Genomic DNA, 25,048 nt, shown 5'->3' on the forward strand with positions numbered 1-25,048 from the left:
TCCATAGGCAATTTTAGACCCTGGAACTGCTGGAGCACCCCTAAAATAATTTAAACAGTTTACTGCTGGTCACCGTTTACCTTAAATACTGTAAGAAAGCTCACTGTCTTACCTCATATGCACATTTTCACTAATACAACCTATTTGCCATGATAATTTAATTTATTTACGATATTCAGATGCTGTAAAATATTATCTAGTCACTGTAACTCAAATACTGTAAGAAGGCTCTCTGTGATAAAATGGCAGACCTCATATGGACATTACACTAATCAACTGTCTTTAATCATTTTACCTCCCTCATGTAAATCTGCCCACATCCTTGCATGCTTTGTACTCTGATCATGTCTAGTAGCATCCTTACATCTTTTGCACATCTTGCAACCATCCTATCAATGCACACGGAAGTGAATATAGAGAAAAAAGCAACCCATCCGGGTACTTTGCCCAAGCAATGCCAGCCCCTCCACTTTCTGGGGAAAACATTCCTTAAAAACGAAAGGCAGTCAATGGAAAAGGTTTGGGTCATTAGGGATTGAAAGGCTTAAAATATGAAAACCGTACAGATAAATGGTTATTGGCCCAAAAATCTAAAGGCCAGTGAGATAAACATATAATGTAGGCCATTTGTGAAAAAATACTTGCATCGCAACGTTACCAATGTTTTCTAACCTACCGCCATTTAATGTGAGGGCCTGTTTTCCCTAAAATGGGGGCGTGGTCACATTGGAAAGTAGGACGTGCTGTTGCATGACTCTGATCTATACAAGAAAAATACCTACAAGACCTTGTACATATTTAGATCTTATTTTTTCCTCTATTAAACACTGCTCTACTTTGCTGAAACTTTCTGTAGGTTTTGTTCTTGTACAGGCTAAAATATACTTTTACTTTATTTTGTTTTTAGGCTGATTAGTGTTCTTCTGCAAAGACTATTCATTTTAGATGTAAGACATGTCTTATGTCATGAGTCTGCAAGCTGGTACTGGATACCTTGAATTTCTGGATAAATAAAGTGTCTGTCTACCGGTCTGTTAAATGCCTACCAGATTTTTAAAAGTTTACCAGAAATGTTGCAAATATCTAAATCGTATATTTGAGCAAACAAAACACTACATTCTAAATAAGTCCATATCAGGATAAACTGAGTAATGAATTCCTTTATTTTAAAAAATTATCAGAAAAACCCAGAAGTAATTCATGCAAAAATTTGTTCTTTTGATAAGATAAAAAATATTTTTAGGCTCTTTTAACTAAATGGAAATGTTAAGTTTTGGGAAAAGGACTCATAAAATTTACTGCAGGAATAGTAGCAGTAGTGCATGCTGTTGATACTTTGCGAAAAGTCCTGGATCAAAAATGTATGCACAGTATTATGGTTATGGGAATTATTTCTTGTTTTTCATGGAATGAATAGTTTAGCAGGAGGATTAAGGAGGAACATGACTTGTCAAAAATGATTAAGGAGCCTAGCCCCCCCTAAAGGTCTGAAATGGCCCCTGTAGTGATCTTTTCTTTGTTTATGTCTCACCTGGCGTGTGTCGTACAGGAGTCCTGAGTTTCCTCCGGGTGCTTCCTCCACTGCTACTCTCTGTGGCTGGAGATGGAGTCACCTTTTCAGGAGCAGGAGGTGCCGACACAGAGTTATGAGCCCTCAGCGAGCGACTAGATTCTGTCAACGGAAATAAAGGAATAAGCTTAAAGATGAGGCTGCATGTGGTCAGTTCTTGATAAAACTTTGCCTTTAAGGTCAAGAGTTCATTTCACGAAGACAACAGAAAATTGATACCAAATCGTAATTTCACCGATGCTGCTTAGCCTTACATCAATACAGGAAAGACGGATGAACAGCTAGCTTTGCTCTAAGGTTAAAAATAATCAATCTTCAGGAGATGGCATAGCAAACTGATCGTTCATCCTGTGTACAGAAGCTATAGCCCATAAAGCAGCATCCCCAGGTTCAATGCCAACAGTGTCACTGCTAACAGTCAGATGCTTCTTGTCATATTAGACACACACCTTCAAAGTTAAATAAGTTATTAATCTTTAAAAAGTTTGCACATGAGTGTAAGTTTAGAAATCTGTGTAGGACTAATCCATGCATCCATGTTCTTCAGCTTCTCTGAGGCCAGATTGCAGTGAGACCAGGCTAAACAAGTTGACCCGCACATTTCTCTCTCAAGCGACACTCTCCAACCCCCCCCCCCCCCCGGGAGATCCCTCCAGCGAGTTCTGGGTCTTCCCAAAGACCTCCACAGGGAGGCGCCCAGGAGGCATCCTGATCAGATGCCCAAACCACCTTAACTGGCTTCTTTCTACTCAGAGTAGCAGCAGCTCTGCCCTGAGCTCCCTCACCTGATATCTGAGCCCAGCTATCCTCTGGAGCAAACTCATTTCAGCTGCTTGTGTCTACAATCTAATTCTTAATGAATACCCAAAGTTCATGACTAAAGGTGAGGATTGAAGCATAGGTTGATTTGTAAATCAAAAGCTTTGCCTTTTGGCTCAGCTCCCTCCCTACCATGCCGGACCATCGCATTGTAGTAAAAATGCCATGATTAAGTACTTAAATTCAATTCTAATCTAAGAAATGTAAGCAAACAAAAGAAAAACTTATAAGGCCTTTCACTTTGTCCCCATCATGATCTCACCTGCTGGGTTCGGTGTATTGTTTGCAGTGTTATATGAGGACGATGATGATGAGGCTGGAGCGGGTGAAGAAAAGCGAGCCGAGCTTCGGGTACGGGCTGCAGCCGGCGTGTCTGCCCTCCCGTTGACCAGCTGGGGGGGCTGTTTGGGGGGGACGCTCTGTCTCAGAGAGGGCGGTCGAGAAGGAGGTGGGGGTGATGGCTCCCTCTTCCCTGTCACCCTGGACGATACACGCCTCTTCCTCTCTGGGCTGAGGAATGATTAAAGAAAATGAAATAAAGATCACATCTAATGCCCACTAAAAGATGCAAAACACAAAATAAAATGTTCTTTTTTTCTACCTGGATGCAGTGCTGCTGGCTGGAGAATCGCTCCTCCTTCTCCTCCTCTTCATGGCGTGCCGTGTTTGTCTGTCTGTAGTGTGTCGTGTTTGTCTATCCGTGCCTTGTCTGGTCAGTCTATCTGTGAGGCCGTGGATGGCTTTGTAGTCAGACAGGATGGGGCTGATGTGCTCCTCAAACAGGGCAGAGAGTCTCAGACTCATGCTGTAGATCTGGGGATATAAGAGATCATTAGATGAGAAAGGGAGTGAATTTTACTTTATGTACTAGACAAAACCTGAAAGTATTGGCCCATATCAACACACATAAAGTTTAAAGTAACCTTGTTTATAGCAGTGGTTCTCAACCTTGGGGCTGGGACCCCCTTTGGGGTCGCAAGACACTAAGAGGGAATCTCCAGATTCCCTTAAAAAAAACTAAGAATATTTTAAGAATTCCACGGTTGCCACTTTACACCAATTTTGCCAAATTTAAACCAGTTTTCATCATTTTTTCCCACAAATTTTAAGACATTTTTGCCATTTAACTTATATTTGCCATTTTAATCCCTTTCCACCACTTTCTTCTGCCTGTTTTTGCCACTTCTAAACCAATTCTTGCCACATAAGCCAAATGTTGCCTTTGTTGACCCATTATTGCCTCTATTAAACCCCATTTTACCACTTTTGATGCCCAGTTTTCCACATTTTACCCACATTTCACTATCTGATATGCCCATTATTGCCAGTTTGACCAATTTCTGCCAATATCTGCCTATTTTTTCTTTCTCAGTTAGCACTATTTCGCCAATTTATATTGATTTTCTTCCCATTTCACCAGATTTCCACCCATTTATGCCAATTTAAAGCCTTTTCAGCCACTTTTTAACTACCTTTTACCACTATTTATGCCCATTTTTGTCTTTATGGTTATTTTTTGACACTTCTAACCCATTTCTGCTATTTGTAAGATCCAACTTCACCACATTTTCCACCATTTTTTGCCATAATTAGCCAATTTTTTTCAATTTTTACCCCATTTTAGAGAGTTTTTTTTCATTGATAAGAGTGGTTATTTCTTTAGGTTAAATATAAAATAAGGATATCCCAGCTTAACTTTACAATGGACCATGATTGGTGACCTCCATGGGCCCCCAGTTTGGCTGGGCCCCAGAAAGCTCTCCCCTTTATACCCCCTTATGGACGGCCTTGTCTCCATATGACTATTCTTGATTGTTAATGGCTGTGTTCAACCACCTTCAGGTCCAGTGGGGTCCTGGTCTGGAACCTTTATTTTTGGGTCACAGGCAAAAAAAAGCTTGAAAACCCCTGGTTTATAGGACTGGATGTCAAAGGTTTATGAAGTCTCATGACACCAGCGATCTAAATTTTAACATAATACTAGTGCAAAGAATTAATTCTTGATACTTCTTTTGATGAAACTGAAAAAAGGAAGCAGAAAGAGGATATGCAGTAATTCATAGACAGTCACTGAACACACACTAACATTTGAATCACTGTTAATAGTACGCAAAGGCATGGGCTGCAATATTTACCTAAAATGCTGCAGTTTCTTTTCATTTAGCTTGAAGACATTTAGTTGCACCATAATCAGTATTTCTGACAGCCCTAAAACAGACTGTGTTCCTGGGTAAGTGTGCTCTTTGCATCCCCCTCTTACCCGAGACTTCTTGCTTGGCGTGTAAGCTTTGGAGTTGCTGAAAATGAGCCGCACATCTTTGCAGAGCTCAATGGGAGACGGGTACTTTCCTTCCGTCAGGGAGTTGAGGACGGTGCCAAAGTCCATCGGCGAGTCGATGATTTGCAGGTAGTCCTGGGAGAAGCACAGGGAAATTGGGACATTTTCAGTTACAGGCTTCAAAAGACGAGAACACAAAAAGGGAGAAGGAAGAAAGAGTAAAGAAGTAAGAGAAGAGAAGAGGGAGATTTGGGTTTTCTCTCTGAAAGAAGTGAGCCCACAGTGAAAGAATTCCACTGTTGTTCAGTTCACAAGAAAGTCTGGTGAATTGAGACTTTGAGTCTGCTCACATGGTTGCTCCTTCACATTTTCCACTGGATTTAGACGTCATTTCACCAGCTGAATGGAGAGGCCTGTTCTGTCCTTTGCTTTAAATACACTTCTTGAGTAATTGAATTCAGCTACTTGTGCCCAAGATTTTTGTAGAGCAAGATTAAAGGACTGAAAGAACTTAAAATACAAATTAATTTGAGTTTAGTTGAATTCAGTGAACTCAGATGTTAATTATGATTCATAAGAACCCAACAAAACTGATTAGGCTACACTAATCAACATTATTTTAGTGCTTTTTGTTAATGCTGCTAACAACAGGTGTTTTCATGGTGCACTTCCACAACAGCGCTGCACTGGAACTAGTCATCATTATGCCTTGACACATCCATATCGATACAGTAAGATATTTGATGACACTATCTATCATTCAAGTGTATTTTGGCTCTGCAGAAGCACATGACAGCTCAGCACGAGCTCCCAAGGACACACGCAGTCAAAAAGCAGAGGGGAACATCTCATCACCCTTTACACCTCCCCAATAGGAATGCAGATACTAGGGCTGAGCAATTTGCAAAAATAATCTAATTGGAATGTTTTTTCTCCCAATATTGCAATTGTGATTTAACATGCGATTATTTTTAGGTTCCTCATCTTATGTATTGGTCAACAAACACAACCAATAAATAATTCTAAACTATAACCGGCACAATAATCAAAAAGTAAACTAGGGTGGAGCTAGACTCACTGCAGTGCATTGCATTGATTGGGCAGGGGAATCATCACTTCCTGATAATGAACAAGCACAAACACGCCGCATTAAATATCCTGTGGATTTTGAGAGAGTATATCAAGGCTGTCACATTCCTGCCTGTGATACAATGGTAACGTTGGCTGTGGAAATGCATTTCCACCAACCAGGTGGAAATAAACCTCGTGTTTGATCTGCATGTTTAGGCCCTTCCCCTTACTAAAACTCATCTCGCCTTGAACAACTAGTCATGGTTAACTTGGATATAAAAAGAAAATCACAGCTGCTATGTTTAAGTGGAACAAACAGTTTGAAGTAACAATAGGTGGCATGCCTGCTTGGTGGACATGGCTTCGATGAGTAATGCGAGGTAGCAGAGGGAAAATTTGATTTTTATTTTTTAATTTTTTTTTTTACACTGATATGGTTATTAAACCAGTTTATGTAGGTACCGGGTATTCCTGTAGGTCCACTGGTTCTCTGAAAGGCTCAGAGTCCTCGCACTGAAAGATGAGATCCAGCAGCTCTTTACAGCGTCCCCTCCAGGCATGAGGGTCGTACAAAGGAGGTCGAGCTCTCAGCTGGCGCTGCATTGGTCGACCACCCTATGCAACAAATAAATGAACAGAAGTGATATTAAAGCTGATGCATGCTGGAGATAGCCGGGGACTTTTCCACAAGTTACCTTATGGTTTCGCGTTGATGTTCCAGGAGTATTAGTATCTTCTTCCTCCTCTTCATCATCCTAGAAGGATATGAGCAGTGACTTTAATAAAGCCTGCTATGTAAATGGTACTTCAGGCTGCTGTTGTAGAAATTTCATCATTTCAACTCCCACCTGCCTTGATAATTGATGACAGTACTAGCAGCTAATCTTGATCATCTGAGAGCTCAAATCAGACTGTTAATGTCATTTTTAACAGCAGCACTTTAGAACTACATTACTCCTTGTTATTGCCAGTTTTGTCACGTTTATTTATACAGAACAGTATAAGTCAGAAATATTTTGGAGCTTAGAGAACCACTGTGTCTGTGTCTATGTTTTTGTTACAAGTAAAATAAGCATAATTTGACTAAATTAGCAGTCTTATATCAATATAATTACTTTCTAGAATAAAATGCAACACACACCATTGTCTAAGTCGTACCCATGTACACGGGTGGCCTGGGTTCAAATTAAAGGCATGAAAAGCACAAAAATGAATCTTAAAAAAAAAAAAAAAATATATATATATATATATATATATATATATATATATATATATATATATATATATATATATATATATATATATATATACGGTCTAGCCCAACTGGTATTTATTCCTCTAAAAACAAGAATTTAAATTTACCCACCTACTATAGAATACTAGGTAGACATAATATATGAAATACAAGTCACCGGAAGGCTGTCGCTTTCCTTCAAAGACCAAAATAAAAGACTAAATTAACTATTTAACAACTTAAAAGGCCTAACTTTATTCAGCATAGCAAAGAAAATGAAGCAGTACAGAATGCAATTTTGTCCAAAGTAAGTTTGCCTTTCATTATTTTCTTCTACCTCTACCCATCCACACTGAAAGGTTCTCATTTTATTGGTAAATAATTCACGTTAATGGTATTTTAAAAGAAAAAGGTCTTGAAGGGAGTTAGATTCAAGGGTGCACGATATTATCAGCATACCAGTATCGTCAGATTGTAGCTCGATAACTCAATTATCACCGGCAGCAGATATGAACATTTAACAGCCGATGGACCTACCTAAGCTGAAATTTTTTCCTTTAAATCCTCATTCCTTTAACATAAAAGTGTGTTCTTCTGGACAACAGTGAGTTTATTTTTCTTCACTTAAGTTGAGAAGAATTGTTTTTGGTCATGTCAAGCATTTTGTTATGACTATCTCAGAGAACCGCCATGCAAATCTGTCGTCTAATTAGGAGAAATGGTTTCAATAGCAGGGCAATTCTAGTACAGGAGAGACTTGGTGCTTTTTTCTTATAAAATATATATTTTGGAGCTTTGTATGCCTTCACTGATATAAGGGACCAGTGGGTAGAGTCAGAAACAGGGATGAGAGACATGGGGGAATGTAGCCACAAGCCGTACTCAAACACGGGCCACTGTATACATGGGGTGTAGCTTAAACCACTTGGCCTTCCGCACCCTGAGACTTGATACTTTCTACAATAAAAAAACAGGAAGAAACGATATTATCAGCATGATCTTGGTATTTGCAGATATTAGCTTAAAAAGTTAATTATTGGTATGGACAGATATGAAAATTAGGGGTCGACCATTATAGATTTTTCATAGCCAATACCAATTATTAATACTAGCTCATGAGGCCGATATCGTATTTGGAACAGATAGGTCTTTATTGTGATGTACAATATATGGGTGATGTAATCGGTTGACCACTTATGAAAATTTCTCCAGATATTTACATCCGATTTATCTGCTGCAAATATCAGCCTATATTGGTAGTAAAGTAAAAGTTAGAGGAGTTTTTAAGCAGGATCAACAGATCTAAATCAGCTGAGGACTTTTTTGTTATAATTATACTACATTTTGGTTATAAAGCACTTTTCTTTGTTCATCTTGCGTCCTTGAATTTTAAAGCTTGTTTTAAGGACTTTAGTTTTACATCCAAACTACATCTTTAAAAGCCAAGCACATGTGTAGAAATTTGTCTTTGGTAGATCATTTTTTTGTTGTAACAGTGCTTCTTGGCAACAAATCTTATATCATTAGAGAGTCTGTAATTTTCCCTTTGAAACAGTCCTACATTTGTAAGGAAGATGCATTTGTGGGATGAACAGCAGAGCTGAGTATGTGGGTTGTGCCTATGAAAAATTTGCAAAAGATGTTTGGCATTGGCAGATGGCCAGTTGTATAACATTTATTGCCAGGAAGCATTATAAATAATCTATCAAACACACATTTCCTGTCTTTTAGTGCTAAGCTTATATATCAGTATGAATATTGATATTGGCTAAAATTAATACATCGTTATCGGCATATCAGGTGTCGCAAATATCCGATATCATGCATATCCAATAAAAAAACTGTTTCTATCAATACCGAGAATAGTTTCAGCTTAAATGAGTTTGGAAATAACAGCACAGAGGGAAAAAATCCAGCATCAAACATCCCTAGCTGAAATTTTTCATCCCTTTTTGTTTAAATGTAAACAAAAGTACACAATGCTTTAAGAACTGTTTTCCAGATATACTGTTTTTACATGAAATGCTGAACGTAAAGGGTTTGATTACCAGAAACTTCTTGATGAAGCTTGTCCAAGTTTCTACAAAATACTCATCACTGTGTTTACATGGACATGAGTATCCTGTTTTTTGTTTGTGCATGTATATGTCTTTAGAGATCGGGATATACCGGGACTGGGACAGTATCCTGGTTTTGAGAAACACAGTTTTGCTACCTGGAGAACTCCAAAAGAAAACGGGATAGTGTGCCATGTATACGCCTTATCCCGTTTTCTGACTGCTGCAGACTACCTGCACAGGCGTTACTTTGATTTAACTTAATTCAACTTCAGATACTTGTAAATACTGCATCTGTGTGGCGGAGGATCAGCTGATCCACTCTGCCCAGAGACAGTTGAGTGGCTGTCTGCAGCAGATCAGTCTGTGAACTGACGGCAGTTTTGTGTCAAAACGCGCTTATATATAAAGAAAAAGAACTGCACAGTTTAATTTTTCAGTCATGAATGAAACATGAGCGTAGATTACCGTGGAGACAGAGAAAGATGGCTCACGCCATGAGTTACCGGGAATTAGAGCTCTGTGAGCTTAAAGATAGAAAGACGTCACTTGGTAAACATCCTGCAGTCTGTCACCGCCTCCCAGTCCTAAAATTTGGAAACGATGACTCTTCGGGTGTACTTTTCAAAGTAAAAGCGTAATCTTTTCAAGGCCCACTTTGAGCTGTTTTCACGTGCTTTTATTTTGAATTTGTTTGGGACAGTTATATATATAGTGAAGTAAGTAAAATGCAAGTTGCTTCGCTCTTTCTTGGCATCCCTGCCAAACTTTAGTAATAATTCTAATCGCTTAATAGTCATAATGATCGAGATATTAAGTTATATCAAGCTTATTCATCTGAGATTTCTTTAACTCCTTACATCTTCTCAGTCTCTTTTCTGCACATGCTTTATTACCTGTAAGCACACATTCTGAATATAAACAAGATTAATTTGTTTTCTCCCGTTGTTGGAACAAGATGAATACCATTTCTGCAATGTGATGTTGGCATTTAATTGTGTTAAGCCCAAAATTTTATTTTTTTGAATTTTATTTAACCTTTATGTGACCAGGAGAAAACCTCATTGAGATTAAAAATCTCTATTTCAAGAGTGTCCTGGCCAAGACAGCAGCAGCGAACAGAAGAGTTCCAGACAGACAAAAAAAAAAAAAACAATCATACACAAACAACATAATGCAAGATATGTAGTGCATATGCATCAAAGGCACACAGTAACAATTTATCAGCAACTATTTACCAGAACCAGCCATATTTGTGAATTAATCAAAACATCTGCAGCCACATGTGTCTGCCTCCAAGTCTTTCAACTTTCTCTTAAAAGTGTCCAATGAGATCAGTTTGTTGAGTTTCAACTCTTTTTGTAAATCATTCCAGGCAGAAGGAGCAGCAAATTTAAAAGCCTTTTTTTCCCAGTTCAGTTCTGACCTTTGGGACGGACAGCAAGTAAAGATCCTGGGAACGAAGATTATAAGTTCCTGTACTCTTCTAACAGATGTAAGTCTGAAGGTAGGAGGGAAGAAGGCCAATAATAGCCAAATAATAGACAGTGATCCAAGTTTCCTCAAATTTCAAACTTGTCTCATTCTGTGTTGTAAAAAAAAAAACATCATAGATGCCTGCAGAGATATAATTCAGTGATCAGAAACTGGGATACTAGTTTTTCTCATGTATACAGGGATATAAATAACCGGGTTTGACTGTGCGCATGTAATCACAGTATCCAAAATATGATAAAAAACGGGATATGATTCATAACCGGGCGACTCAAGTCCATGTAAACACAGTCACTGATAAGGATGCTATAAAGCTGGCCTGCTGCCTCACACAGAATATATAACTTTATCAAGCACCCCTTCAATGTAAACCCCTAGGGCCTGGTGCCCTCCTTTATTAAAGCTAAATTGCTTTTTTTTCCTTACCTACAGGTTTTAGGCTTGTTCAGTGTTTTTTTTGTCAGAATTAGCCATTTTTTATGCCTTACCTTGCTTTTTAAATTTGATTTGCAAACTTGAGTGAAGTACATGGTTCTGCCCTTACCGCAAAAAGAAAAAGTGTTTCCTATTTTATTCTATTCTGTTCAACATATTAAACAAACCTCATCTTCAGAGTCAGAGAAGGTGGCTTTCTTCATGGTTTTGTAGAGTGGCATGATGTTTGTCAGACTTTGGTCCCTGAAGAAAAAAAAAAAAAAGAAAAAAACTTCATTCAATAATCTGACAGCTCAAATTGTCTAGTACAACAGAAATAATTTTTGAGCACTGTTTTCAACCAGATGTTTTGGTTAAGCGATGATTTTATGTGGAGCTTCCAGAGAAAAACTCACATGGATGACAGTAAGTAGTTTCCTATCTGACATTCAGGCTTTTGAACTAATTAGCCAGTGCAGCACACTCACTTAATGAATTGCAGCATGAGGTCAGAGACAAACTTGGCTGTGGTGACGATGAATGATCCAGGCTCATTGAACGTTTGGGCGTTGTGTTCGATGTAACGAACCTCCCACATCAGAGACGACAGCCGTCTGAAAGAGAAATACAAACATAATGACTGTGTATTCTCCCTCATAGACACACATATCCCGTATTTTCAGCCATCTCTTTCTCTCAAACACAGGGTGATGTCAGGTACCTGTAGAAGCGGTGCACCAGCCTTTGGCGTATGGTGCTGAGGTCAGTGACGTAGGCCACGACTGTGCAGTAGGTGGGGTAAGCCTGGAGGTCCACGGGGAAGGCAAACGGCGCTGCAACATCTGAGGAAGGTACAAGAGTATGGTAATGGGGATGGTAAAAGAAAGGCAAACATATTTAAAGAGAGGACTGGGAATCAGAGAGTACACAGGATATGATACAACACAACATGTGACAAATGGCCCACGGAAATGACATCACATAAAAGCTTTTCTGCAAAAAACGATTTCCTGCAAGATAGTAATATAATCATATTTCATTATTATTATTATTATTATTATTATTATTATTATATTACATCACAAATCATGATTAACTGTAGAAAGAAGTGGACGTTTCTGTCCTCTGTCCTGGTAGTCCCTCAGGGTTGTTGTTATCAGAGCTCGACAAACTTTTCCTCTGTCTCTCTCTCCAATCACCATCATTAATCTTCTTCCACTTTTCCGTTTCGTTTGTTTACTTTTGCAAAAGCTGCATGCGCAGGGTTCTCTGTGCTCTCATTGGTCAGTGTCACTGATGTCACGGAACCAATCATAGAGGGACAAAAATCGAACATGCTAGACTTCCTATCAGGAGGTTATGAGGCATCTTAGATGTTTCTTTGATTGTTGCTCACTATGATGCACCACACAAGATGAAACGACGGTTCCTGAAACCCTACGACTGTGGGGTCTGGCTTTAGTCATGCGTAGAACGTGTAGGCTTATGACTAAGCGACTTTCAGAGTAGATTTCAGACCAAAACAGGAGCTACCTTTGGACTTATCTCTCTTTCTCTCAGATCCCTCCTACTGTCCTATCTCCACTTCCCCCGACACTTTCCATCATAGTTTCACCAGCAAGTGTCTATGGGAGGGGAGCAGGCAAATACTGATAAATATCTAAAATAAATTCTGCAATCAATTTCAAGTGACAATATGCATCTCAAAGTTGAGTCAATTATCTGTTAATATTTCTGACCAAAGAGATTTTTTTTCTTCGGTCTAGAAAGTCTGCTTTTTCACATTTTTACTCTAGTGTCATACTCCATCATTATGCCACTCTGTGTGGATGGGGTTGTTTGTCTTCCCCGATTAGAGAGGGGGTTTCATGCAAAATACTGTGCTTAACCAATATATTAGACCACCCTGACCCAAACTAAAGTAAGGTTTATGCCACAGCTGCCCTAAATTAACAGCATTGGTAATTACCAAAATCATTTTTTATGTTTCTGCAATGGTTAATACACCAATATGTAGAAGCTCTTTAACCCAAATGATATTTTTAATGCTAAAATATCATTATTATTGTTATCCATGAATTTGCAAATTTACTGATTTAAAAAAAAAACCCTGAAAAAATAGTAAAGCACATTAATATTTCTTGATTCATATGGCAAATTATAGTTATTTACTTGCATTCCTAAACAGAAACATTAGTTTTAGTGGTTGAATGTTATGTTTGATTGATTTCTGACTTCTCAGAGAAGCCCAGTGAACCGGCTCAAATTTGGGTGAATTCAGTTTGAAATCCCTCATTCCTGTTCAAAATGGTAAAACGTGGAGAGCTCACTGAAAATGAAAGAGTCCACATTAAAGCACTTCATGATGTTGGATGGTCTTTGAGACAAATATGACAGGTGGTCTAATAAATTTCTTAAGCACTGTATATACTCGTAAATGGGTAAAAATCATTCTTTAAAAACCATACAGGAGATGTGAACTATACAGAGGCTCAGTGGTTAGATCCGGCCCCTCACAGCCAGATGGTTCCTGGCTACAAATCCCAGTTGTACAGGGTCTTCCTGTGTGAAGTTTGCATATTCATCACATGTATGTGTGGGTTTTTTTCTCTGGGTACTAGTTAGGCTGACTGGTGAGGCAAAATTGCCCTTTGATTGCTTGTCAACACAGGGCTGAGAACAACAAACCCTGAGAGAGTTTGACCTCAGTCTTAAAAGGAAGTCATTATTTCCCCATGTCTTTATATCAGTGTTAATTTTGACAGCTGTTTGTATTTTCATCTAAATCTTAGTATTAAGAATAAAATGTTCATTAGTTTTGTTCACATTTGAATCATTTCTGCCCTTTAAACATTCTAGTTTTAGTGGACCAAAACTCAAAAACATTTTAATCCAGTTTAAGTCAATTAAAAGGACTTAAATTTAAGTTGAATCTTTAATTATCTTTGCCTGAACCTAGTGCCAATTTATACTTGTGTATTTTTCAAAACCTGGGATCCCTGCTCTCCACATTTGAGAGGCAGAAGAGTCCATCAAAGATCTGTTTTAGCTGGCCTTAGTTTTTAACATTTTTAGTCATAGCTTTAGTCGACAGAATTAAAAGTTCTTTGTAGGGTGTACAGTATTTGATTTTGATAAATCAAACCATTTAATCTCTTTTCACAGCTGGATAAGTTTACCCTGCTGTTAACTTTGTCTTTGACTGATAAACTTCTGTTTTCATTAACCTCATTTAAGCACCACTGCAAGTATGGACAAAGAGAGTAAAATGCTTGTAGAGCTGTTTTTTTTAAAGATAAAATTTGGCGCCAGTGATCTGGGAACTGTTCTACATGGTAATTACAGGATAATTATGTGTTTCTGTTATAATATTTTAACCCAGTCCTAATTTGTACAGGAGCAAAACACTAAGACAGACGAGCATGTCTCAGATTCTTAGAGCCAGATCTACTGAAGAGGACGAGTCAAAAAAGTCAGAGCCTAAATAAAAGAGTTAGAGATGCACTGATTTTGGAAATCAGAGCAAATACCAATGTTTAAAATAACATTTTAGCCAAGTACTGATGCATTTATTTTTTCACCTTTTGTGGAGAAAGACTCAGGCCTGTCCACAGAAATGGCTGGGCCCCAGAAAGTCCAGTAAATGAAGGCCCTTCCTAGATGACTTCATTTGACACTTTGACCCGTCTCTGATAAGCTTTTAGGGGTTGTAGTTAACAAGTGAAGTTATGACACTGATCATCTTATCTTTTCTTTTTTAGCATCCTGACTTTTGTGCAAGTCCTGGCATTGCTAACACTCTGACAATGATGTATTAACAGTTACATGCAATTTGTGGGCTCATTATGTAAGTACATAAAAACTAATACCACTTTAAAAATAGTGAAATGGTTTACTTTTTAAACAGGCAAGAATAAATAAAAAAATGCTTATTTTGTTGCTCTAAAATGCTAAAATTTGGTTAGGACTGCTTAAGTTTAGGATGGAACTTGTTATATGAACCTCTATAGACCCCTTCTTCTGCTTCCCTCCCAGTACTGGCAGCCTTGGTAAGACTACTGACAATTTCTCTTATTTTTGACAATGAAAACAGCTCATAGTCCATCCAACAGTTCACTTCTTCTCCCTTATAAAAGCCTTCGTCTCTAAATCAGCAGTGAGATGTTGATTGTTGCTTCCAGCATTAAGCTGAGACTGCACAACAGATAAAAATCTGCTATTACCACACAGTTTGTCGATGTGCAGATGTCTGTCAAAGGGGCTGATAATGCAGACAACAATGTAAACCGATGCCTCGGTGCATCCACAGATAAAGTGCCAAATGCTGAAGGCTTCTAAAATAACTTGTCTATATGACTTATGTCTACTTCTACATAAAATATGCTGATACTAATTTGAATATAAGAATGCAAAGTTTAATCCTCCATACCTCTACTCAATCTATACATACCTAAATATAGTGTAATATTAAAGACTTCACATAAGTCCTACTGCAGCATGAAGCGTAGGAGTGAAAAAAGAGAGATCTAGAAGGATTAAGTGAGCTGTCTGTTGGTGCTTCAGTGTGTTTGATCCATAAACTGTCACTAGAGGGAGCCCTCACACCAGTTTATCTCTGGGAGGATTGCAGTAAAACAAAGTCTGGGCCTAATATGACATTACATCATTTAACATGAATTTAAGCGAGCAGCTCAATATGTGTTGGCCGTGTTATTCCTTTTAGCGGCCGAGCTCAGAGCAGTGACTCATGTTAGGTCGAGTCATGCTGCTGTTTTACCAGAAATGTGCCCTCATGGCTCAACTTCAACTCGCTGCTTTAAATGGCATAATGGGAGGATTTTTTTTTTCTTCACACATGTCTGGTGGCGTCATACCAAGTGTGCAGAGCCGGTCGATGGCTTTGATGATGCGTTCACACTCTTCTTCACGCGTGTGGCTGCCCCATTCACCGTCTAGAGGGACGTAGAGCAGATCCTTGTGTTCATCTTCCACCAGTGGGACGCTTGTGCCCAACTCATCCGGGAATGTGGCTGAAGAGGCAGGAGAAAAAAATGAATCAAAGCTGTATCATATTAAAGAATTTAAATGTAATAGTTAAGATGAAATGAACACCAACCATCATCGGGGATTGGCTCCATATCCCAGGGACTCATCTTCTCTGTGTCTCCGTTGTCCCAGCTGGAAACAAAACAGAGTCAATAGGAATCATCGCATTGTGACTTTTGTGTTTATGATTTCTTTAGTAATTATTTAAGGTGATGTATCTCTGCCTCAAGTGGATGTCAGTCTCTACAGAGGTTATTCAAATACTGTGTATCCGCAAGCACTCACCACTGACAGGAAAAAAATCACTCAAACATGCTCTTTGTTTATTAATTTTTGTAACTGGGATGTTGCTGACAATGAAAAGTAAGCCAAACAATGGCCAGTCGTTGTCAGAGTCCCTGTAAATATCAAATTCAAACTGTCAACCAGGACTGTTTCATCAAGTGTGCCGAATGATTGGAGCCAGGAGGTGTTAATGAGCGAGCAGAGGGGAGGCGTCAGCAGCACAATCAGAGCGAGGCATTTGTCTACGTTGTCTGGAATTCATCCAGGACGAGGAAAATTCTTGTTACATGTAAATGATTTTAATTAAACTGAGTTTGATTTCTTATTCTGTCTGTGTGGAGACGTCAGGTCTCAAACTCATTTAGTAGCAGGATTCACTAAGATGCCAGAGGACTCATTTAAACTGGGTCAAGGCTTTTGTTGTTTGTTTGTTTTTACCAAGGATGTTACTGGCAAAGGACAAAAAAGCAGGACACCCATCCCCCCACAAATACTGTGCCTTAAAATTATTTTTGTCCTCAATAACTACCTGAAATAATGCAAGATTTCCTGTTTTGATAGTTGCATCAACAGGTAAGGGTGTCTGGAAGTCTCCAAGAGAACATCTTTTGCAAAAAAAAAAAAAGTTATTTCTCTGCAGCCTGTTCAATTCTTATACACTATTTGTGACTTTTCTGCAATAGTTTATCACTTGATCAAGTCTTATTTCCTCTTTTGTGGTTTTAATCTCTTCCTTTGTGTTCATCATGCTCATCAAAATAAATGAATAAAGTTCTTGTATTGTATTGTATTGTATCAAAAATTTATATATAATATAGGAATTCAAATAGACATTTTTTTAAAATTCAAATAGACATTTCAGTGCAGGATTCTACATATTGTATCTTTAACACAATAACAAATGCAATCATGACGCTGATGCTGAAGGTCTCAGCTGCATGCAACAGCGGCTTCTTATCAGTCTCACCATAAAACCGTCTTTTTGACTAGTTTATCCCAAAGTTAAGAACCCTAATACAAATAAAACTGGACTAGACTAAACAGCCTGGCCATATAAGCTTCCTTAAAAGACTTGCATGCAAGCTTCTGCAGCAATTTTATGAGGTTAACAACTCAGGAGGAAAACAGAACTCAGATAATCTGAAAAAAATCTCATGTGAATGCCATACATTTCTGTACTTTGGCCCTGCATTATTTTGCTCTGCAGAATTCCTACAGCTGTATCAGCAGCAGCAGACAGTTTTACAAAGCATCCAAGTGACAATAGAAGTTCTGCTTAGAGAAGTTTCACTTGTGATCCTGTTTTCACAAAAGCTGAGACCTGTACAGTGAGTGTTGTTCATGATGTAGCAAAAACAAGAGTGCAGAATAACAGCAGAAGCAGTTAGCTGCACAGCATGATTAAAAGCATAAGAGAGTTCATACTAAACATGAGATGTCACACCACAATCATGTATTTGCAGGACCTAGCAGCAGATGTTTGTCTCTTTTCCCATTACCTGCAGAGTATGTCAGACAGCACCACACTAACTCCAGTGGTAGAGCGAGTGCAGTTTATACCTTAGAAGTCCACGATCACGCTGGTTAGATTTAAGAATTAACAAAACAGCAAAAATAGCCTGTGTACTTAAAGGGTTAAAGACTAGAGAATCAATCTGAGATGATAATCACATACATATTTGTACTAACAGCACCTTGGTTTCTGTCATTATGAATATATCCTGCCTATAGCCTGAAGTTTATGTGAGGAGGACACTTTCATGTATAATTTACACAATTGCAAATCCCTTCCCTGAACCAAATCATCAGTGGTTTAAGCCCATTTATTGAGTCATTTAGTCTTCTGGCAAAACTTTAAACAATTTTACCAAGTTGCATGCAATTTGCACATCTTATTTCCTCTTTATTAAAAAGCTATGGACACCTTTGCAGGGACGAAAAAACATCTGGCACTGAATTACACTTGTGATGCATCATTGCAGCCACAGACAGCAGAACTTAAACATAACTGATCTATCACTCAACCCTGCTTTCCAGTGCTACAAGTGAATCACACTCCTTGCAGCCCCTCAAAGCACTTGGACATCTGGCTCATAGACCTCCATAGAAAAGCTTCAGAAATTTAGATTTTCCTGCCATTTTATCAAATTATTCAGTGACAAGTCAGAACAATGTTCATGCAGTAAAGGCAACACTGATACGAGGTAACCTGAGAGGTTAGAGAATGGAGTCTTAACCTCACACAAACATAGCAAAGACCTTCTCCTTTAAGCTCCTTTAAGACTAAGCTATGTAGCAGACCACACAGTCAGCTCAACATAGAGAAGATCAACGAGGATGTCTACATGTGTTCTAAGGTAAGTCAGTGAAGTGTTAGCAAAGTCTGCTGCAAAGATACAAGTACATTACCGTATTTTCCGGACTATAAGTCGCACTTTTTTTCATAGTTTGGCTGGTCCTGCGACTTATAGTCAGGTGCGACTTATATATCAAAATATATATAATTTAACATGTTTTTTAATGTTAATTCATGTTGACTAACATGCACAAGGAGTAAACATTACCATCTACAGCCGCGAGAGTGCGCTCTAGGCTTGTGACAACTATATGCCTATATATGCTATATGCTCCTGTACCACTGAAAAAATAAACGAAAACGGTAATCGAGCAGCAGAAAGAAAGTTTGGAGTGAGTGAGAAACTTGTGATGGACTGGCAAAAAGCAGAGGTTACTCTTACTTTAATGAAGAAAACAAAGAAAGCTAATCGAGGGCTGAAAGCAAGATGGCCAGAGCTGGAGGAACGAGTCCACTGATGGGTGCGTGAACAACGTGCAACTTATAGTCCAGTGTGACTTATATATGATTTTTTCCTCTTCATGACGCATTTTTTGACTCATGCGACTTATACTCCGGAGCGACTTATAGTCCGGAAAATACAGTATATGGACAAAAGTATTTGGCTGCTTTACAGTTACACAAACACGGATTGTAATGACATTTATTGAAATACATGTTTCGGAGTGTTTTGTGCCCATTCATTCTGTAGAGCATATATGAGGTCAGGCACTGATGTGGGTCAAGAAGGCCTGGCTCACAATCTCTCTACCAGTTTATCCCAAAGGTGCTAGTTGGGGTTGAGGTCGGGGCTCTGAGATAGTCAGTCAAGCTCTTCCACACTGAACTCTTGGTTGAGTTGCTGTTGTTCCTTACCGCTTCCACTTTCTAATATTATCACCTACAGTTGGCTGTGAAATATCTAGGAGGGATGAAATTTCAACAACCGTGTAATTGCAAAGGTGGCGTCCACTAAAATATCACACTTGAAGTTACTGAGCTCCTCAGAATGACACATTTAGGATCACAAATGTTTGACAGTGAAGACTGGATGAGTGGAACCTATTTTGATCAGGTTAGTTAGTAGTCTGATTGAAACATGAGCATAATGAACAGGTGTGACCAAATACTTTTGTCCATTTAGTGTAGATATAGCAGCACATCATGCTGTGCAGCATTATGTAAAAATCACCTTGCAACACATTTGCTACATAATTTTAACACAAGTTTGCTTATCCAATCGTAACCCTTTAGCCAACTTTACCTTCATAATGTTTGAAATTTGAAAAGCAGAAGATGAAGAGTGAGTGAGAGAGGTGGCAGGAGGAAGAGAACGAGGAAGACCAAAATAAGAGGTTTTAAATGAAATACCCAAATTAAAAAACTTACGCTGATATTGTGTAACATATAAACTTCAACTGTTATTATTTTTTTTAATTTTTATTTTTTTAAGAAAAAAAAAAAACAAAGACTCTCATTGTCGTCTTGTTTGCAATTCAAAGATTTACTGTAATGCTTCAAAACATTTCAGTACCTGGACCTTGAACACGCTGATTCCAATAAAGAATCAACACAATGGAGGACTGAGTAAGACAACACTGTGATGCAGTATGATAAATCTCTGAAAAGCAATAGCAGATGACAGTGTGGGAGTCTTTTTGTGTGTTGATTGTCAACTTCTTTCTTATGCACCTGTCCAGGTGTGCAGAATTTCTGTTCTTTGAATAATTCTCCTTGGAAATTAAACCTTATTTGCAGTCATTCTACAATTCATTGTGATAAACTTTACAAACGTGCCAAGTTACTCACTGTTGTCTGAAAATAAGCTTTTTTTCTGGAGCAATCAATAACCACTGTTTTTTCTACTTTGTGATGTTCTTTGTAATACCGGCTCAGTTGTGCTTTAATTTTCGCTGCTGTGTGCATGATGTGAAAACAGTTTAATTTGAGCACGGATAAATCTGTTTGAATTTGCCAAAAGAATTATAAGTTTTGTGAATGTTGCCTGAAAACTGGGTTTCTGTTCACAATTTGGGGGTCCCAGAAGAATCAAAGCCCTCATTCATTCCTTTTGCAGTGGCTGACAAAAATGTAAATCTACCTCCTATCTTTAAGGAGCTGTCAAAATTTTGAATAATGATTCTATTTTTTTAATAGACTGACAGCACTACTCCCTGTACCTATTAGTGTTGAAAGTTTTTGTACTACCACAGGTTTATGTATTGGTGATTATTTGTCACTATGTGTCATTACATTAGCTGCGTTTACATGGATACTTCTAATCAGGTGAAACCCTCAACCTGATTAGAAATGCTGCATGTAAACACCTAAATCAACCCGATCAAGCCCCATCCAACTAAAAATCTAATTGGTTGCAAAGGGGTGGTCTACACCTTTTCACGACCCAATCAGAGGGAAAATTCTTCCATGTAAACACCTTCACCCGATTGATCTGACACGTTCTTTTTGCGCATGCTCTTCGTCTTGACGTAACTGCAATGGTGACGTATTGTCAGGAGCCGTTCTCGCCAGCAGAAACGGGGCAAGGAACTCAAACGCCAGTAGTGGAGAAGCCAAGACTCAGGGGATGTCGGCCTCAATGGGGGACGGAGAAATAACAGAGCAGCGGGACTATATACCACTGGAAACCACCAGCAACCATAAATCACGTGACACACAGGTGACATGATTTATGGTTGCTAGTGGTGATTGTTGACACCCGATCAGATAGATCACACACAATGTAAATGCTTGACCCAAAACATTTAATAGCGTTGATTGAAATCAGATTGGAATAAAAGTGCCCATGTAAACGTGACTAGTGTCTCTTTTTTAAGGAGGAAATCCTTTTTCCATTAACATGCAGTGCTGTAGCTAAGGCTAAATATGAAGTAAAAATCAAATTTTTAAAAAAGGAGCACTTCATAGACACAATATAGAGCAAGTTTGAGGCGCTCTTTAGAGTGGGATTCATGTAGTCAATGAATTAATGAGAAAGGATTCCAATTTCTTTACAAACAATTGAAATGTCTTAATTTTTATGGCATGGACTTTAAAATTACACTTTAAAGCATTTCAGCATTAAGATGATGAAAAGGTGTGTGTTTAAGGGTCTATATGACCATGTGAAAATACAGATATTTTAATTGTATAATGTGCTATTTGCATCGGATTAGTATAATCTAGAGACCTCTGGTAATCTGTAATAATCGCGTAGGATGTCTGTTTCTTTTTTAATCCCATACAAATCAACCTTGTCTATAATTTGCATAAAGTAAAAATTCCAGGGCAAATTACCACCCTATTTCAGCCCAAACGTAGCTTCACAGGTAATTCTACTCCAGTAAAAATCTGCATCTCTGTAATTTAGGGGGGTATTCATGCAGTCTGTGCGGCTATTACTGCTCCTTTTACCGATCAAAAAAATTATAGCGGCAGCGTAGGAGTTTATTAACAAAGTTTTAATACATACAGTTTATAAATACCACTTTTCATCTGTTAATTTCAGTCTGTGTGCAAATGACTTTAGTGTACTGAACTTATTTATTCAAATTCTGCTGTCCAAATGTGCTTGCACGCAGTGCTGCTTTCTTAATACGCACAGCTGCCCTGCTTTCTACAGTTTCTTAATTTCAAGTGTCTGATCTTACATCAGTATACTCTAACTGTACATTTCATGCATAACATAATTTACAATTTGAAATTTGTCGCTCAACATTCAGTGGTTAGGCTGCAACAGCTGATATGCATGCACAAGGAGGGTTGTTGTGGATGTGTAATGATCCCAAATTTATCGATTTTCTCAGCTGCATAAAAACTCCTTTCTCATACATAAACAGGAAGGACACTCGACATTCTCTCTCAGCGGAAACCCTGGTTAACAGTATGTATAGGAAACATCATCTGCAGAATGCAACGTGCACAACATTGCCTGTTTGGTATGAACTTCAAAATAAAAATTCACTGTGTTTTCATTGCTGCAGCCATGCTGCAAGGCTAAGAAATGTTTCAAGGATTGAGTAAATTACAGACTTCCCTCATCCCGTTTGAATGGACCACATCAAACACTGACATCAGGGGGTAATTCACAAATTATCAGAGGTTAACAGGTAATTCTGGTCCCGTATGAATAGAACTTAAGAGAGTGTCTAGAGTTTTTTTTTCTTCTCTTAAGAAATGTTCTTAACTTATGGCTAGATATAATTAAAGAGGTCTGTCATTCTGTCATTAAAAACTGAAATATATCAAAAAATACTAAGAAATTTCTTCCAATTCATCTAAAAGCTTTTTTCTTTGTCTTTTCTTGTGGTTAAAAATCATCATGTAGTGTAGCACCTTAGAAATTTAGATCCCCCAGTTTGATGCAACACATCTCGCATTACTTTAAAAAAATGAAGCTGAGTTAGTGTAAAGAGCCTAAAGCTTAGCAATTATTTCAAATCATGCAGCTCTTTATAAAGTTAATCCAGTCTGTGATCCTACCAGACATTGTAGCACTGGAACAAGCTGTCAGGATACTGAGACTGGAACGGCTCCTGGCTCTCGATGGTCCCGAACCACCAGGCATCATCAATCACTGACCGAAACCTGTCACCTGTGCAGACAAACACGGGGCTTATCTCACATCTTTACAAGAAAGGAACAGATGACCTAATACATGAGCCAAATATGCATATTTATGACAAATATCTGGTGTTTATTTCCATCCATGTCAGACTATAAAGTTAAAAGTGGCTGACCTATGCTCCACTGCCTCTTCCTGGCGTTGTCAAACTGCTGCCTCAATACCAGGAAGTCGATGACATCAGGCATGTCATGGTATCTGCAAGCACATTAAAAATGAACAGGATGAGTCAGAATGCAACAAAGCTGTGAGAGTTTACAAACCAACCATGTTGACAGCATGAAACAGGTAAAAGATTTCAACATTTTCACTCAACTTTTCTGGATTAAAAGCTTTACAAGTACTTTCTTGTCTTACATCACAGTCTGGCTTAATTTAAAGAAAAAAAAGTTTATTTTAATACTTAATAGAAAAGAGATGGCACAGTGATTATTCAGGGGGACATGTAACACTGAAGGCACTGACAATCTGCAAATTATAGAGGTGAAAATGAGAAGAAAGGATAAGGGGACATGTTTCAACGACAACCTTTTTTTACTTAAATGGTGCTCAATCTGGGCACAGAGTGAGGTGTGAGTCACAAAGGTGTTGACTAAAGTTACTGTAGGTGTGTCTTGATGTTAGAAGACAAAATCAAAGTTTCTTCTCCCATTCACCTTCATAATAAGGTGTGGGTGTAACTTGCCTATAACTTCCTGCAAGGCTTTCTTGGCCTTTTTCTTCTCAACAGTCTTTTTTATTCCCTTATGCACACAGGACAAACATCAACTACTGTACCAAGTCTTTGGATGTGTGGATTGCACTTTAATGTGCTGCAGCGATTCTACAGCTGCAGGAATGAAAAATGCATCTTCATATTAAAAGAGACACTGCATATCTTACTGGAAGCAGTATAAGTTCATTATTCAAATCTAAAGGCACGCTGAGAGACTGGGTCAGAGACTAAAGTTAACCCACATCCTGTGTGCTTAATATCAAAGAAGGGAAGGCCTTTCATCGTAATTTTTTAATTTCAGCTGCTTATTCTGTTTCCTAACATGTGTAAAAGGACACTGGACATTCAGTCTTAGAGTGTTATATTACAGAGAGCAAACAGCAGAGATAGCTTGGTGTATGCAGGGCCGGGTTGAGCAGTTACTACAAGTTTGGCTCTTCACGGCTCTATAAAGAATCCAGTAAAGGGATCTGCGGTGAGGTGGAAAGTGGTAAGCTTTCACCTGTTTTCCCAACATCAACCAGTGTTTCCCACACATCAGACAATAACTGGATGGGCTGTCCAACTATGTTTGCTGACCATTTTTTTTTAAACATTTTTTAAATCCTTGTTAGATAACCATCCACGCTCTTGCAGGGATTAGAGACAGAGAGAGTCCTCTTCTCATACATCCCTCTTGTAGATGCACTGATTAAAGTGCGACAAATCATGTGAATCGTGAAAGTGCAATCCCAATCTCTGTGGATCAGTGGCAGCCAGCTGTCTCTTAGCTGAAAAGTCGTGTTGTAATCTTCAGCTCCTGCAGTCACATATTGATGTGCCCTTAGGCACTAAACAGACCCCACACTGCTTCCACAGGTGCATCAGTGTTGTGTGAAAGAGTGTGATAGGATTAGCTGCTATTGATGGACACGTTACTGAGCAGCCTCCCCCATCAGTGTGTGAAAAGGTGTGAATAGTAAAAAGATTGAATAGTTGGATAACTAAAACCTAGAACTGATTTTGAAGTTATTTTAGCTGTTTAAAAACTTTACACATCCTTCTCCTCCATACATTGTTGACCTTTTTTATTTTACATTCCTGCAGGATCACAAAGGTGACTAACA

General features: G+C 38.5%; 1 protein-coding gene across 1 annotated transcript in view; it reads right to left on the reverse strand.

Moving 5' to 3' along the window:
- Positions 1-25,048, reverse strand: part of LOC121521199 (pleckstrin homology domain interacting protein) — an 88,141-nt gene that overhangs the window by 5,144 nt on the left and 57,949 nt on the right. The window contains exons 27-39 of the mRNA XM_041804967.1: positions 23,343-23,425; positions 23,086-23,197; positions 16,054-16,115; positions 15,812-15,967; positions 11,659-11,779; positions 11,426-11,551; positions 11,126-11,201; positions 6,434-6,493; positions 6,201-6,353; positions 4,650-4,802; positions 2,991-3,202; positions 2,652-2,899; positions 1,532-1,672 (exon numbers count right to left, since the gene is read on the reverse strand). Of these exons, the coding sequence (XP_041660901.1) occupies positions 1,532-1,672; positions 2,652-2,899; positions 2,991-3,202; positions 4,650-4,802; positions 6,201-6,353; positions 6,434-6,493; positions 11,126-11,201; positions 11,426-11,551; positions 11,659-11,779; positions 15,812-15,967; positions 16,054-16,115; positions 23,086-23,197; positions 23,343-23,425 (1,703 nt within the window). The remainder of the gene's footprint in view (positions 1-1,531; positions 1,673-2,651; positions 2,900-2,990; positions 3,203-4,649; positions 4,803-6,200; positions 6,354-6,433; positions 6,494-11,125; positions 11,202-11,425; positions 11,552-11,658; positions 11,780-15,811; positions 15,968-16,053; positions 16,116-23,085; positions 23,198-23,342; positions 23,426-25,048) is intronic.

This window comes from Cheilinus undulatus, linkage group 14, assembly GCF_018320785.1.
Source record: "Cheilinus undulatus linkage group 14, ASM1832078v1, whole genome shotgun sequence".
Taxonomy (NCBI): Eukaryota; Metazoa; Chordata; class Actinopteri; order Labriformes; family Labridae; genus Cheilinus; species Cheilinus undulatus.